This window comes from Pantherophis guttatus, chromosome 1 (genome assembly GCF_059756535.1).
Source record: "Pantherophis guttatus breed Tessera chromosome 1, ASM5975653v1, whole genome shotgun sequence".
Lineage (NCBI taxonomy): Eukaryota > Metazoa > Chordata > Lepidosauria > Squamata > Colubridae > Pantherophis > Pantherophis guttatus.
In genome coordinates this window covers 266,982,593-266,997,954 of record NC_142063.1, presented here as the reverse complement: position 1 = coordinate 266,997,954, position 15,362 = coordinate 266,982,593, and the positions used below count along the sequence as shown (strand labels likewise).

The following is a 15,362-nucleotide window of genomic DNA, read 5'->3' as shown; positions in this document are numbered from 1 at the left end:
CTTAGAAAACAACCAAAATGGGATGTTCCTGAGATGTTTGAGTGGAGTTCTTTATTCTATGTGTGAAACCAATGCATTTTCAGTTTTGTGCACGCTTAAGTTTAGAGTTTTTCACAATAAAAAGAAAAAAATGTCTCAAGTTGCAAATATCAGAATCACTGAGAAGGTACGAGAAGGTATGGATCTGATACAAAAATAAGAGTTGACAATCTAATCAATAATCTGAATTTCCTTCACTACTGGAAGAAAAGTGTGGTCAGAAAATGAAGTACAATACTAACCTGTAACATAGCGACAGACTGTGTGTAAGTTTCTGTCTGTGTTGTGACAACTGTGGTTTTGTCAACGGTTGCACTCTGGGTTATCTGCACATTCTCTTTTACAGTCTCTGAAGTTCTTATAGTTTCCCATTCTACACAAAACAACAACAGACAGTGTTTTGAAAAGCACACTAGAAGATAATAAGCATTTGCTCTACTAGCTACGATAACCTACATTTTTGCAATAAATGGAGACTGAAAAATATATTTTAAAAAAACTATATGAATGGCACATTCCCAGATTGTTTTATGAAGAGCAGAGGTATCAAACTCAAGTCCTGTGGGCTGGATCTGGCCCGTGGTGTGCTTAGATCTGGCCCACGGGGCTGCCCTGGAAATAGCGAAGGACCAGCCCTAATGCCTCTACCAGCGAAAATATGTATTATTAGACATGCACAATATTTGGATCAAAAGCACCTCTGGGAGATTTAGATCTGAGTATTTCATAATATATTTTTGTTTTATTTTTCTTTTCTTTGTATGTTTTTCCTGTTTCTTTCTGTGTATCAAATTAAACCAAACTAAACCAAACCAAACCCCACAGTTTTTGGCAAAGCATCATTTTCTAAGTAGCAATTGATTTCTCCTATTTACAAATTCTCTACAATTTTAGACTGAGGATATATCTATACTAAATCTTAAATATTATAATATATGATTTATTTAATTAATAAATAAATTTCCTTTGGAAACTAAATAATAAGTTTATTTACTAAATAAGTAAGCAAACAAATTTATTTATTTAAATAAATAAGTAAATAAATTTCCTTTGAAAACTAGCATATATCCCAGTTGAAGATGAAAATTTTCTACATATGTCACAAAGTGGAACTGTGATTCAGCTTGACTGCCAACTGTCAGCTTACTTCTTAAATAGCCTGAGAGGAACAACACTTGTAGTGCATATTTAGATTATTGGAAACACATTTCTCTGGAACAAAATATGAAAATATGAAAAAAAAGTTTTAATTACAAAGAATTTTAAATTGTTCTTACCACTATTTACTGTTTCCTGGTCAATCATGCCTCCTTCTGCAAAGCCATCTAAATCATCCAGCTTAACTTTTTCCCAGGGTATATATGATACTCCAAGATCCACATCCCAAAACTGTTTGTATTCAGTTTTCACCCCTTTGTTTAAAGCCCATGCAATCTGAAAATAAAGCAAATTCAGTGGTGGTGGAAACAAAAGTACAATAATCTCTACAAGGCATCATAACATTCTGTTTATTTTTACACAGCCTGATTGACAATTCATTTGCTGAACAGGACATACTTGCAGAACAGAAAAATGCAGTGTCCAAATACATTGTAATGATATCTTTTATTTGACATTAAAAGATTAATTCCTCATCATGAAATTTCCTTTTTATAGGAAAGGAGATCAAAGTTACGTAGCACAGAAAACATAGACAATCTGTTGATCTATAAAGAATCTTCCTGTGCTTGTCTTAAATTCTTCCAATATGTCAGCTTTTTCTGCCGTAAATGCCAGCAGTAAAGAATTTTAAAGTTCTCAGTCCCAAAGAATTTGGACATTATTCTTCCCAATCTCAGGCTTATTGTTTATCCAAAATTTCTAGTTATGTTCTACTATTTTGCAGGACATTTTTTTCCCTTCTAATAATCAAGCAATAAATATTTTGAATTAATTTTAAATTTTTCCTTTTCTATTTTTGGATAACATCTTCATTTAATTGGAGTCATTAAAATGCATTCTTCAGATGAATTCTTTCCTAGAAGCATTTTTCCTCAGTAATATAAATATTAAAATCTACACAACATAGACATAAGAATCTCTACAGAAACTTATTTATTATATTTATTTCCTGCCACAATCCCTTAAGAGAAAGAAAAATAAGAATGCTTTGCCTTTCTTATTGCTCTGGAATAAGCTTGAACCTGGACAGTTAACTGTGCTTTGTTAGTTTCACTATTCATCTTCACCTATGCTCCAGGCATCATGCCTGCTGCTTCATTTTCCAGAGGGCCACTATAACCCAAGAGACTGCCTGGATCAGCCAGTGGAGTGAGGCCATTCAGGAGCAAGAGTCTGAGTTACTTTTTGCAAGTGGTGAAATAGGCAGTTAATTGATGGATTCACCAATCTAGCAGACAAGCCAAATGGACCTGACCCTATGGATAACAAGGGTGCTGATTTAACTATGACAAAGGAGTAATGGTAATACCTTCCATATTGGTCAGATCATAAGACAATTGCTCCAAAGCAAAAATTAGATCTAATTCATGGCCACCTATGTATGCAAATCTTCATGAAACTCCTAGGCTTTCCCAGGATCCATTGTATGGAGTTAAAATCCCCCAATACCCATAGGCGGAGGAAACTCAATCATCAACCCAACAAACAGGCCCAGGAACCCTTGGAAAGATCCAGATAGACAGCAGGGTCACTGGTATAGCAACAGTATTCCTAGTTTGTCCTTAGGCGCAACTTAACACAAAGGCAGTCACATCCTGCAACCTTCAAAATGATGATCTTGGTCACAGGTAAGATCTCATAATATATCAACACCACCCTATGCCCCTGACCCTGGTACTCAGGCTCAGGCAGGACCCAAAACCTGGTTGGGCAAATTTTTGAAAGAAGTGAGTAAAATACACCAAATCTACTTGTCTGTCCATCATCAAATTATGAATAGATGCTGCTTTATTATAGAAAGATCTGCTGTTTACCAGGAACACTATGAGGCCAGGTACTCTGATAATCTGACCACAAGGTCCCCAGCATGGAGCTACTGAATTGGAAAAAGGAGACCACCACAAATCATCTGTCCCCTGAAATAGTGAACTCAATGTCTTCCATCATATTTCCCTTAGCTGAAAACACTGGTATTTGGCATATGTATTCTGTATTCTTCCCATCCAATCATCCTGTTCATCTGAGGCAAGCACTTATTTCATTCCAATTCTCACTAACCATCTTTCCTACCTAACCTATGCTTGGAGTTAACAATCTGGCAAATCACTCAGCCCACCTCCTAGCCAAACCCTACTTACATGACACACAACACATTCCGATTTCCAGTAACGTCCAACACATTTAACTCCCTTCTACATGATTTGGAGATGAGTACAGTGGACAGAGACTTTTCTATTGGTCCTGAACATTTCTTCTTCACCTTCTGATCCATAATCTTCTATTACTTACTACTGTTAGGTTTATGTTCCACCATGAGCAGTGGTGGCGCAGTGGCCAGAGTGCAGTACTGCAGGCTACTTCTGCTGCCTGCCTGCAATTTGGTAGTTCAAATCTCACCAGGTTCAAGTTGATCGGCCTTCCATCCTTCTGAGGTCGGTAAAATGAGGACCCAAATTGTTAGGGGCAATATGCTGACTCTATAAACCATTTAAAGAGGGCTGTAGACCACTGTCAGCAGTATATAAGTCTAAGTGCTATTGCTCTTTTTATTCTTGCAAACTGATCAACTTATTATTATAACAACCATATGAAATAGGATGAGAAACACAATGACTTGCTCAAGTCTACCAGTGAGTTTCTATGGCTCAGGATGGATTTGAATCTTGCTGTCCCCAGTTCTAGTCCAAAATCTTAAGCACTAACACAGTGGCTTTTCTTCATTATATACAAAAAGCACATGATTATGATAATAAACTATAATTCATACTGCATATAGGCAGGACCACTGAAACTATACCTTAATAATTTTAGATCCAATTTTGTAGGATCCAGAGCTTAGTTTCTGAAGAGCACGATAAGCATCTTGCCTATGAACCATACAGACATATGCACAACCTCTGGGAGGGATCATCTATAAAAAAACAAAAAACAAAAAAACAAGGAAACAAATAAAATTAAAACATAAATTAATAACAGAGTTTCAGAAAACCTCTTGCAGTAATAAATATTAGCAATCCCAAGATTATTTTGTCATACCCCATGCCATGCTAAATGATTTCCTGAAATTCAGGAGAAACGTTTTAAGAGGCACAAACGGAGTAACAAAAAGTATCTTACTCTGTGAACACAATTTATATTTCTCTGAATCCAGCCACAAAACCTCTAGGTACTTTTATTTTAAAATAAATCATACAAAACTTCCTCTTATGTAAAATAAAGAATTTATGAAAACTTAAAATTACTATTCTTTTTAAAAGTTACCGATTATTTTACTTACATTTATAGATTCTATTTGTCCAAATTCTTCAAATAAATTGGTTAAATCTTGCTGTGTGGCTTTCTTGTCCACTTGACCAACCCAAAGCGTGGTACTGCAGACTGCCATGATAAATTATAATGGCAAAGGTTTATATTTTATTCATATCATTTGTCATTTATCATCACTACAATCTTTTATTGTCACAGAGGGAAAGACAAGCTGAAACAATTTACCACTTACCTATATGCAGAAATCAATACAATTATTTAATTTAAAGCAGTGGAAACGGAAAATGTCAACCATCTTCCAAGAAGTGAATAGCAGGATAACAAAATCCTGAAACACTAAATTTTTATGAAAACTGCATATAAATAAGAATACTTTTATGAACATAAAAAAGCAGAGACATGGGGAGAATACAGAAATATTGTAGATCTGGTTACTACTAATGCAGTGATTAACAAAGGAATCAAAATCAATACTGAACATAAGTATGTTTGAAATAGCAGGTGATGCCATGAAAGAGGGAGTAGTAATCTTTAGTTCTTCCTTCCTCTTAGAAACCAAATTATTATCTTCAAACCTTTTCTTGAAGCTCCTCGAACAAGTTAGGGAGAGAAGAATACAACTCCCGTGCCCACATTACAAGAAAAAAATGCCAAAAATTATGTATAAGAATATGGAAAGCTATAGTGGGCATACCACTGAATATTTATGAGCAACTTATACTTTAGCTTCTTGAAATATGTTTTTAAGAAATGTTTTAAAAATGCTTTCATTAAAATTAGTTAAATGTATCTTAATAATACACCCAATTTATTGATTAGAATAAAAACAGATTTATATGTTTTTACACCATGCATATATTATTAAAATATTATGTGCAGACAAACTAACAAAATGGATAGAAATGGCAAGGAGCTAATCACAGAAAAAATTAAATTTAAATTGGTTTAATAATATTTCTTCCACAATAAATATCACATAGGACAAGCTAAGTCCTAGAAATAGCAAGCAGCTCTTAATTCTGAGTTGACCCTGAAACCCAGGAAGTCTCATTAAATTTAACAGTACTATTTAGCACAGTGCTCATCTTTCTACGGAATTGCATCTCTTTTATGGGCCGGAATCTTTTAAGGTTAATAATAATAGTCAGTAGAATTAGTTCTGCTTCTCCAGTTTCTCCCTGATTTATAAATTCTAGAGAGTATTATCCCAGAAATCAAACTATTCTGCCTACTACTATTTAAGGAGCGATAATGTAATTTTAATGAAAGGAAATACAGTCATTGAGAATCTCAGACCAGAATGAAAATGTACTTCAAACATTTCAGAAAATATCCATACAAATAATCAAATAAGCCAGGTAATACATACCACTTAGTGTTTTTGATCGGACAGGAGGTAATCCTTTTTTCTGTCTTTCTTTTTCCCTTTCTCTAGCTCTTCTTTCACTTGAGTATGACCTTGATGACTTCCTCTTTCTTTCTCTTGATCTAGAACGTGAGCGCTTTCTGTGTTTACGCTTTCGAGAACCAGACCGTGATCTTGACCTTCTTTTTCTTGGTGACCTATAAAATAACCAGTTAAATTATATTAATGTAATACATAACATACATAAGAGAAACAAAATATGGGTTTTAAGCATGAAGACAAATATCTTTGTAATAAAGTTACAAAAACCTTGAACGTGATCTTGAGCGTGTTCGTGATCTTGAAAGAACTGCTGGTTTCTTTTCTTCTTGCTCAAAAACTTCTTGTTCTATAATCTCCTGGGCTTCATCTATATCCATGTCCTAAAAATAAAGAGGAAATGAGATGCCAACATATTGGAAAATATATTCATTCTTATCTATATTTGTTTATGGAGATTTTTTTCATATATTCCTGAATACATCAGTTTGCTCTAGAGCCCATGGGCCGGATATGTCATGCACTGGCCATGCCCATGCCATGTGAAGAGGGAAAAGGTCACAAGACAATGCCATGATGATGTGCGTTTGACATCCTTCTCTAGCGTCTAGGAAAATCTTCTTATACTCAATGTATGTGTCCTTATTGTGCTCATGGACAGAGCATACTGCTCTCCAACAGATTATATTATGACATAAAAACTAATGTTCATCATTTACATTCCCAGTAAATAGGCACCCATGAGATTACAGATAGTATACAGTGTTTATTTTACAATTTTGTGATCTACTAAATTCATAATTTAAATAGAAATACTACATTTTACCTGTTGTTGAACATCCATTGAATTGTCAAGCTTTGTTTCCACTTCTAAAAACTGTTGGTGACTGCTGTCTTGTGACGGTGATGCTGAATGCTCAGAACCAAAATTTTCTTCTTGAGTTTCTTCAGGGCTTACCTGCAGTGAAGAATGTTTACATTATTTTTTTAGCATCAAATTCTGCAACACTTGCCTATATGTCTGTCTCTCTCTCCCTGGATTTCAATAACTAGTGCATATTTTTTTTTCTATTTTTGATATTTAACACCAGATAAGTTATCTAACAGGTATAAAAGTATGTCAAATGAATGTTGGAAGTGTAAAAGTAAGGAGGGGACTTTTTATCATCTATGGTGGACATGTGATAAAGCAAAAAATTTTTGGAGTATGATTCATTTTTAATACAGAAAATTTTGAAAATTGAGATAAAAATGAAGCCAGAACTTTTCCTTTTGGGCTTAATGGAAAAAGAACTGGAAAAAAAATTGGAACTTTGTTATTATATATGTTGACAACAGCAAGATTATTGTATGCACAAAAATGGAAGGATACTTCGATTCCTACTATGGACGAATGGTTGCAGAAGAAGTAAGAAAAATAATATACCTTTGGTGGCTGCTGATCTAGAAGCTGTTGCCGAAGATGTTCTAAGTTTTGTTGTTGTAGTTGTTCAGCTAGCTGATGAAAGAGTGAGTTGTTCACGGATTCAGATACCAGGGGCCTATAATACATAATTAAGTACAGTTACCCTATTGTTTACAGTAACTGTATAAATATATTCAGAATTCATTATTTAAAGACTATAACAGAACTTTGTAGAACCAGAATTTGATGTTCTCTTGAAATGTGGTGAGAATAGGAAGGGACAAGAAGACTAGCTTGATCTAAGGGGATTATAATGGAATTCCAACATTGTTGTAGGTCATTATTGCACTTGATGTGGTAGGGAGAACCCAACACTGTGACTTTTAAACAACAATTTATAGATTAATATCTTAAATGAACCCAACTGCTGATTTAAGAAATTATGGTTTATCCTCAACAATTCCTCTCTCCCTTTTCCCTCTTTCTCAGATGTAAGAAAATGACTTAAAAGAATATTTTAGTAAGATTGAAATGTACTGGAAATCTCAAATAGGGAAAGTCTGAACTGTCTGAATTTTTTTAAAAAAACTAAACAATAAAAAAAAATTCCATAACTTCTTCTCCATCACCAGTTAATGTCACAAATACTCCAAAACCATTTTGCATAGGTGAAAAGCCTCTGGATTAGGACAAGCAATTAAAATCAGAAAAGTTGGACTTAACTACAGATTTACTTTGCAAATAAGTTCAAATTAAAATATAAAATGAGGTGCTTCCAATCACAAATTAAGACTTACAATTGAGAAGTTGGAGTTTCCTTTTTGGACTCTTCATTCAAATCTGCTTCTTCTCCAAAATCTCCAAACCTATCTATCAGCTTCTAGGAACAAACAAATTATGCATTAAAAAGGCACTGTTGAACCTGAGCATTATTTGAAATCAAAGATTTCTATTAGATAGATTTTGATGTTTTAGTTATACATATATATTAATTGTAATGAATAAACTATAACACTATGATACTAATGTATATTCTTTCTAAAACAATCCCTTATGTCTTGCTTATATGTACCCTGTTTCCCCCAAAATAAGACATCCCCTGATAATAAGCCCAGTCGGGCTTTTGAGCGCATGGCAATAAGGACAAGTGCTTATTTCAGGGTTCAAAAAAATATAAGACAGGGTCTTATTTTCGGGGAAACACAGTATTACCATAGATCTAAAACAATCACATAAATATAAAAACCAAAATACATTAATTGATGTACATTATCTATGTGTACTTCAAAGCCATGACTCGTGTTACTAAAATTAGAAATTATAAGATAGGCTTTGATAAAATGACAACTATGAATCACTTAGAATTGCAAGTTTAGTTCCCAATAGAAAACCAAGAATTGCAAAAAGAGGACACAAAAAATCACAGAGCTGAGAGAGAGAGAATGCCTGGCCCAAGTTCACCCAACTGACTTTGTGCCTAAGGTGGGACTAGAACTCAGTTTCCTGGTTTATAGTGTTGTGCTTTAACCACAACACCAAACTGGTTCTTGTATCAGTCATATACAGGAGTGGTACCCAATCTTTGTAGCTTGGTGGCTTGGCTGGGGGTGGGAGAAAGGGAAACTGAGCTGCACAAGCAGCGGGCAGGCATGCATGTGAATGCCCACCAGCCCTCCATTTGCACAAATTAAGCTGCATGTGTGCCTGCCAGCCATTCATGGGCCCCAAATCTGAATAGGCCATGACCTGGTAGTGGGCCATGGCCCAGGGGTTAGGGACCCCTGATTAACAGCATATTAAGCTAAGACTTAAAAGAACAAATAGATAAAACAAACAAAACATAAAACAGTACAAAATAAACAAAGAAGAAAAATAAATAAAATAGAAAATTTCATATTGTTACCACTCCATGCATAGAACATCTCTAATCTTCTTATGGAAATTGCTGCACATAAGAACTCACTACTAGTCAGCAAGTTTTCAATCTGAGAGTAGAAATGAATGTTTTTCCTTCATAACCAAGATGATTTTAGTTAGGTATATAGGTAAATTACCACAGAAAGGGAAATGGAGTATGAATAAGGGTCTCAGATTCATTCAGTGAATGGAATCCCACTGTACTTCCCATCTAACATTGTAAAGAGAAAATCTCTGAAATGAGTCAAACAAAAGGTTTTACACTGTGGAGAACTTAGTATAACTTTAATCAATATATTTTGTTTAGAAATCTTATGAATAACTACTGTTCGGTGTATAAGACGCACCTTTCTACCCCCAAAAAGGGGGTGAAAATCTGGGTGCGTCTTATATGCCGAATGTAGCCCCGCCCACCCGCCAGCCCCCACCCTTCGGCCATTTTCGGCCAGTTCCAGGTGGCAGGGATCTGGGTCGGGACACAGCCTGAGGAACAACCCTACCTCGTCGGGGGGGGGGAATCTGCCCAGCAGCTTCGGGGAACAAGGCGGGTGCCACGATTTGCGGCTGGTCACCCCTCTGGCCGCGCTGACTTCACTCCCCAGCAATGTGAGGAGCAGCTGCCTAAGCCCTCTCTGCGCCCAGAAGCCAAGCTGAGCTGAATGGGAGCCCCTAAAGGGAAACGTTCCTCCTTTCCAGCCATCGCTGCCCTGATTCCCCAATGCAATTCTCAAGAGTCGCGCTTCAGGTGGCGGCCAGTTCCCCTGCAATGTGCAGCGAGGAACTGGGAAGTGCTTTGGATTCGGGGAGAAGATTTTAGCGCTGCTGCCTGAAAGTGTTTTTCTGCACATTGCAGAGCCGCGCGCCCGTCCTCCTTCTCAGCAGACTCAACTTCTCTTTCCTCCTGGACAGATCCGCCGCCTGAAACACAGTGCACTTTTTTTTGTCTCTGCACACCCGTTTGGAATCGGGAAGGGGATCGCAGGTCTGTCACCCGAACCCGCGATCCCCTTCCCGATTCCAAATGGGTGTGCACAGACAAAAAAAAAAGCGCACTGTGTTTCAGGCGGCGGATCTGTCCAGGAGGAAAGAGAAGTTGAGTCTGCTGAGAAGGAGGACAGGGATGCGCGGCTCTGCAATGTGCAGAAAAACACTTTCAGGCGGCAGTGCTACAATCTCCTCCCCGAATCCAAAGCGCTCCCCAGTTCCCCGCTGCACATTGCAGGGGAACTGACCGCCACCTGAAGCGCGACTCTTGAGAATTGCATTGGGGAATCCGGGCAGCGATGGCTGGAAAGGAGGAACGTTTCCCTTTAGGGGCTCCCATTCAGCTCGGCTTGGCTTCTGGGCGCAGAGAGGGCTTAGGCAGCTGCTCCTCACATTGCTGGGGAGTGAAGTCAGCGCGGCCAGAGGGGTGACCAGCCGCAAATTGTGGCACCCGCCTTGTTCCCCGAAGCTGCTGGGCAGATTTCCGCCCCCCCCGACCGTCCCAAAGAGGGAGGGTTGTTCCTCAAGCTGTGCTCTGTCCCTCCCCCCCCAAGCATGCGAGGGGTCTCTGGGGGAAAGCAAGTAGTTCCTGCACCTCTCACTTGCAGCAGGAGGAGGAAGGCGGCGCCACCTTAAATGCTGGTAGGCAGAGGTAAAATACTTTTTTCCTTGTTTTCTTCTCCCAAAATTAAGGTGCGTCTTATACTCCGGTGTGTCTTATACACCGAAAAATACGGTACCTTGTTAAAAGAGACACTCTGTTCTAGTGGATTGAGTGTATTGGTGGCAGCGGCGGCAGCTGTAAGTTGAGCAGTGAGAGCCTGTAGCTGAACAACGAGACCAGCATCCAGTGCTTGAAGCAATGATGGTTGTGGCTTTTGTTGTTGCATCTGCAATGTCTGTATTAACTGCTGAAGCTGAAATGGAGTTTGGAAGAAGATAGTTTTGCTATAAATAAATTCTGAAATTAAGCATCCATTCTCGCACTGCTTTCAAAGATAGGACAAAATATCCCAAATCAAAACTTCAATTCCAAGCACATAATTCCTAATTTTAAATTTTCAAACATTTTGTAAAATATAAACAATTTTCAATGCACTTACAAAAGAAACAGGATGGAAATGCATGTCATAATCAAAGAGAGCATTTTGCATCTGATTTGGCACAGATGTCTGGTAAGGACATGGTGAAAGAGCAGGGATATTGTTTGCAGCAGAAATCAGTGGCCAGATGTTGGACCGTGGCTAGCAAATCTCTCCAGAGAAAGAAAAGAGCAAGATAGATGATAATGATAGATAAGATAGGTAGGTAGATAGGTAGAGCTCATCGTAAATACTCCTTGTGAATAGACCATAAGAACTGAAATTTTAGTGGTCAACTTATGCAAGCAGCTGGGAGTTAAGCGATTCCATCTAAGCTCATAGTTGGTCTTCATAAAAAAAAATTGAAGAAAAACCACAAGAGCTTTTCTCCAACAAGTCTGACCGAGCTCAGAAGGTGGGTCTTCAGTTTAAACTCAGTCTAAGAGCTAGAGGACAAGAGTCAACCCATGCCTGGAGTCTATTGCCACCACACTGGACAAGAGGCGGTCAATGACGAAGATAGAAGAGATGGGGTTCAGCACTGTAAAAGGACCCCGCCGCCACACCAAAGGCTGCTATTCACCAAAGGACCGGCACCATTTCCACCCACTTTTAGGGGGGGAAAGTGCTTCTCATGGAGCGAAAAATACAGTATATATTTTTTTCCCAGAATGGTCAAATCTTTACTGCATTCATCAGGTAAGTTTTCTCGTTAATAAAATTAGTTTTAAGTACAAGTTTTAAGAATTTAGAAAGAAAATTACTTTTTGGAATAAACATCAAAAGTATTTAGAGCACTGATTCTGGAAAGTTAAAAACAGACTAAGGATCCAGAAGGATTTGAAATAAGATTTTGAAATTAATTATAAGAATATTTATCATGAGAAATTGTTGTTGTTTGGATTCCTTAGAAAAAAAAACAAGGAAAAAATGGGAGTTTGAAAGCTAAACACTAGAGGAAGCTAGAAGAGACTAAAAATTACAATTAAAAAATACTTAGTCTTTTAAAAGTCTTGTTAATTCAGAATGGAGCAAAATATTTTAACACTTGATATTTTCAAGGATGCTTGTGAACAAGGACTCAGAAGTGAATTTTAAGAATGTCTTGTTGTAATAGATAAATGGTGTATAAATATTACAGAAAGGAACAAGGTCTACCGGCAAGACTGAAATTGATTTGAATATGGATTTAAAAATTACAAGCTATAAGAATATGGAAAAAGATGATAAACTGGATATACAAATGAAACCAACTGAAGTGTTAATAATTTGAAAAGGTATAAAAATAACAAGCTAATAACTGAAATAACTTTTCTACACTAGATTTACAAGAATTGTTATGTTTTGAAGGAATTTCAGAGAAGGGTTGTAGAAAAAATGAAAAGAAATCAAGTTCTAAAACACTATTTGAAGGGATTAAAAAATCAAGGTTGTTAGTTATAGGGAAGGAATATAAAGTTGGTTTATTTGATATAGATATTTGCTGACCAGGGCTGAACAAAAAAATTAGTCTTCAACTTTTCAACAGCAATTTAAACTATATGAAGCAGAAAAGCAGAATTATGTATTTCTAGGTAGAGATCAGGCCAAAATGGATTTATTACCTGTTGGCCTTGTGGACTCTGCAGGATCTGTGCTACAGCAGCAAGTGTATCTGTATTAGTTATCTGAGATACCCATGGATCAGGTAAACTTTGGATTACATTGGCTGGAGTAGCAGGAGTTACTGGAGTTCCTGAAAAGAAGATAAGCATTTATATTTAGATACTGTTGGAAAGAAGTAGAAAATAGCAAGAGATTAATCACATTTGTATTTCATGTAATCCATTCTTAGCCATAAAAAAATAACTGGGTGACTTTGGAACAATCATTCTGTCTCAGCCCAACCTACTTCACAGGATTTTTTAAGGTAAAAACAGGAGTGCTCTGTAGGTATCTGAAACTCTTGAATAAGTTGTGATATAAATACAGTACGTAAATGTCTCCCATCTATTCTGAGTCCAATTCAGCTCTCCTTTATCATGTATTCAATGTGAGAAACTGGAAGCATCGTGGTGAGACCGGCTGGAAAATAGCCGGCTCCGACAAGCTCCATGAAAATCCAGCCAGACAAACTGCTGTTGGGGGGGGGGGGGGGGTTGTTTTCGGACCAGAACCGTCCTGTAGGGATGGTGAAGAAGGAGAGGCGCCTTGGACAACCAAGAGGAACAGGCAAGTTCTTCGAAAGGTTGGAGGCAGCTCTTCAAACCGGCGGTGAGGGTGTCGGCCATTAAAAAATGGCTCTGAAGCTGGAGCAACCGGAATAAGGTTTTTGTGCAGGAGCAGTGTTTGAAAGGAGTGCTGGTACCGGGTGAGTGATTGGCCAACTCACAGGTAAAAAAGGGAATTAAAAAAAAAAACTTTATAAAGGTGTCCCGGAGCGGAAATGACTGGCTAATTGGCACTTGGGAATTTTAATGGAGGAAGAAGAACAAAGAGGAGGTTAAAGTACTAAAGCACAAGAAAGAAAACTTTATAACTGGATTTAAAATTGGATTTGGAAAAATTAAAATTAATATAAGAAAAAGAAACCCGAGTGAAAGTATTTTTTATGAGGATTTGAAATATTTTTGACAGTTTTGACACTTGAAGGATGAACAAAGAGGAAGTTAAAATATTAAAGCCCAAGAAAGGAAATTTTATAACTGGACTTAAAACTGATTTTGGAGAAACTAAAAATAATAAAAGGAAAAGAAATCCGAGGAAAAGTATTTTCTACGTGGATTTAAAATACTTGTGTAAGCTTGATACTTTGTTGTTCTGAGAACATTGTGGATTGGAAAGAGAAATCTGCTGGTTGAAAGAAAGCATTACAAGACTGGCCCGAAAATTGAAGAAAATAATAGCAGTGAACTTGACTACTAAAAGAAACTGTGAGAACTTTTAAGGAGTATTTGGTTTTTTTTTTAATTGCTTGGTCTCGACTTTCAATGGAGGTAGAAAATAACAAAGCTTTAAATTGGAGTGGATTGGACAAACATTTGAACTGGATATTACCTGGAAATAAAAAAGAGACTATATGGACTTTAAAATCTTAATTAAATATAAGCTAAAATATTAACAATTTTTTTAATTGACAATATGGAGTCTTGGATGTGTGAGGAATTAATTGAGATATTTAAAAACATGCGTGAATTATTAAAGGGCAACAAAAAGTCAGAAATTTTGCTAGAACACACAAAACAGGAAAAAGAATATAAATGAGAAGAAAGAAAAGAGCCTTGGTGGCGCAGTGGACTAAAGTGCTGTTAAGTAGCACTTAGCTGCTAGCTGCCTGCAATTACTGCAAGTTCAAATCTCACCAGGCTCAAGGTTGACTCAGCCTTCCATCCTTCCAAGGTAGGTAAAATGAGGATCCGGATTGTGGGGGCAATAAACTGACTTTGTATAAAAAGAACACCACTGGGGGGAGGGGGGGGGCGAAAGCCCTACTAAGCAGGTATATACAAAAGTATGAAGGCTATTGCTTAACGCATTGTAAGCCGCCCCAAGTCTCCGGAGAAGGGCGGCATATAAATTGAACCAATAAATAAATAAAATAATACTGAAAGAAAAGGAATTGAAGGTAAAAAGTTAGATAATTACACTGGGATTTACAGGGGCAAAAAAAGAGTGGACGGGGGGGGGGATATCTCCCAAAAAAGAATCAATCAAAGGGAAGAGAAGGAAATGGAGAAAGATTAGGAAAACGCTTGGGGAGAATTATGCGAGTAATAGACTCAAAAGTTAGAAAAGGGATTCAGGAGAAAAGATACAATAAATATAAAAATAAAAAAAAGAAAAAGAAAAAGTTAAGAGAATGGGATGAAAGGAGAAAATTATTAAGAAGTGAAATTTTGGAGAGACCAAGAGAAAATGGTTAAAAGGGGAAGAATAGTGGAAAGAAGGAAGAGAAATAAGGTATATATTAGTAGATTTAAGGGAACTGTATTAGTATTATTAATTGTGAATGTAAGAAGCGAATATGATGATATATATTGTTTATTGTAAAATAGAACAGCAGATGAAAAATGAAGTGGCAATTTGGTTTAATTATGAAAATAACTGAATCAAGAGATAAAAT

General features: G+C 36.9%; 1 protein-coding gene across 4 annotated transcripts in view; it reads right to left on the bottom strand.

The window, feature by feature from the left end:
• Positions 1–15,362, bottom strand: part of SCAF8 (SR-related CTD associated factor 8) — a 192,389-nt gene that overhangs the window by 154,456 nt on the left and 22,571 nt on the right. For 3 of the 4 annotated variants that reach the window (XR_015731429.1, XM_034428591.3, XM_087882856.1), the window contains exons 6-16: positions 12,865–12,995; positions 10,919–11,095; positions 8,075–8,157; positions 7,299–7,413; positions 6,699–6,830; positions 6,143–6,255; positions 5,837–6,030; positions 4,478–4,578; positions 3,998–4,111; positions 1,317–1,473; positions 282–412 (exon numbers count right to left, since the gene is read on the bottom strand). Coding sequence is in view for 3 of the 4 variants with exons in the window: in XM_034428591.3 (XP_034284482.2) it covers positions 282–412; positions 1,317–1,473; positions 3,998–4,111; positions 4,478–4,578; positions 5,837–6,030; positions 6,143–6,255; positions 6,699–6,830; positions 7,299–7,413; positions 8,075–8,157; positions 10,919–11,095; positions 12,865–12,995 (1,448 nt within the window). In the remaining variant the exon portion in view is untranslated. The remainder of the gene's footprint in view (positions 1–281; positions 413–1,316; positions 1,474–3,997; positions 4,112–4,477; positions 4,579–5,836; positions 6,031–6,142; positions 6,256–6,698; positions 6,831–7,298; positions 7,414–8,074; positions 8,158–10,918; positions 11,096–12,864; positions 12,996–15,362) is intronic. The other variant, XM_034428593.3, reaches the window with a different exon arrangement.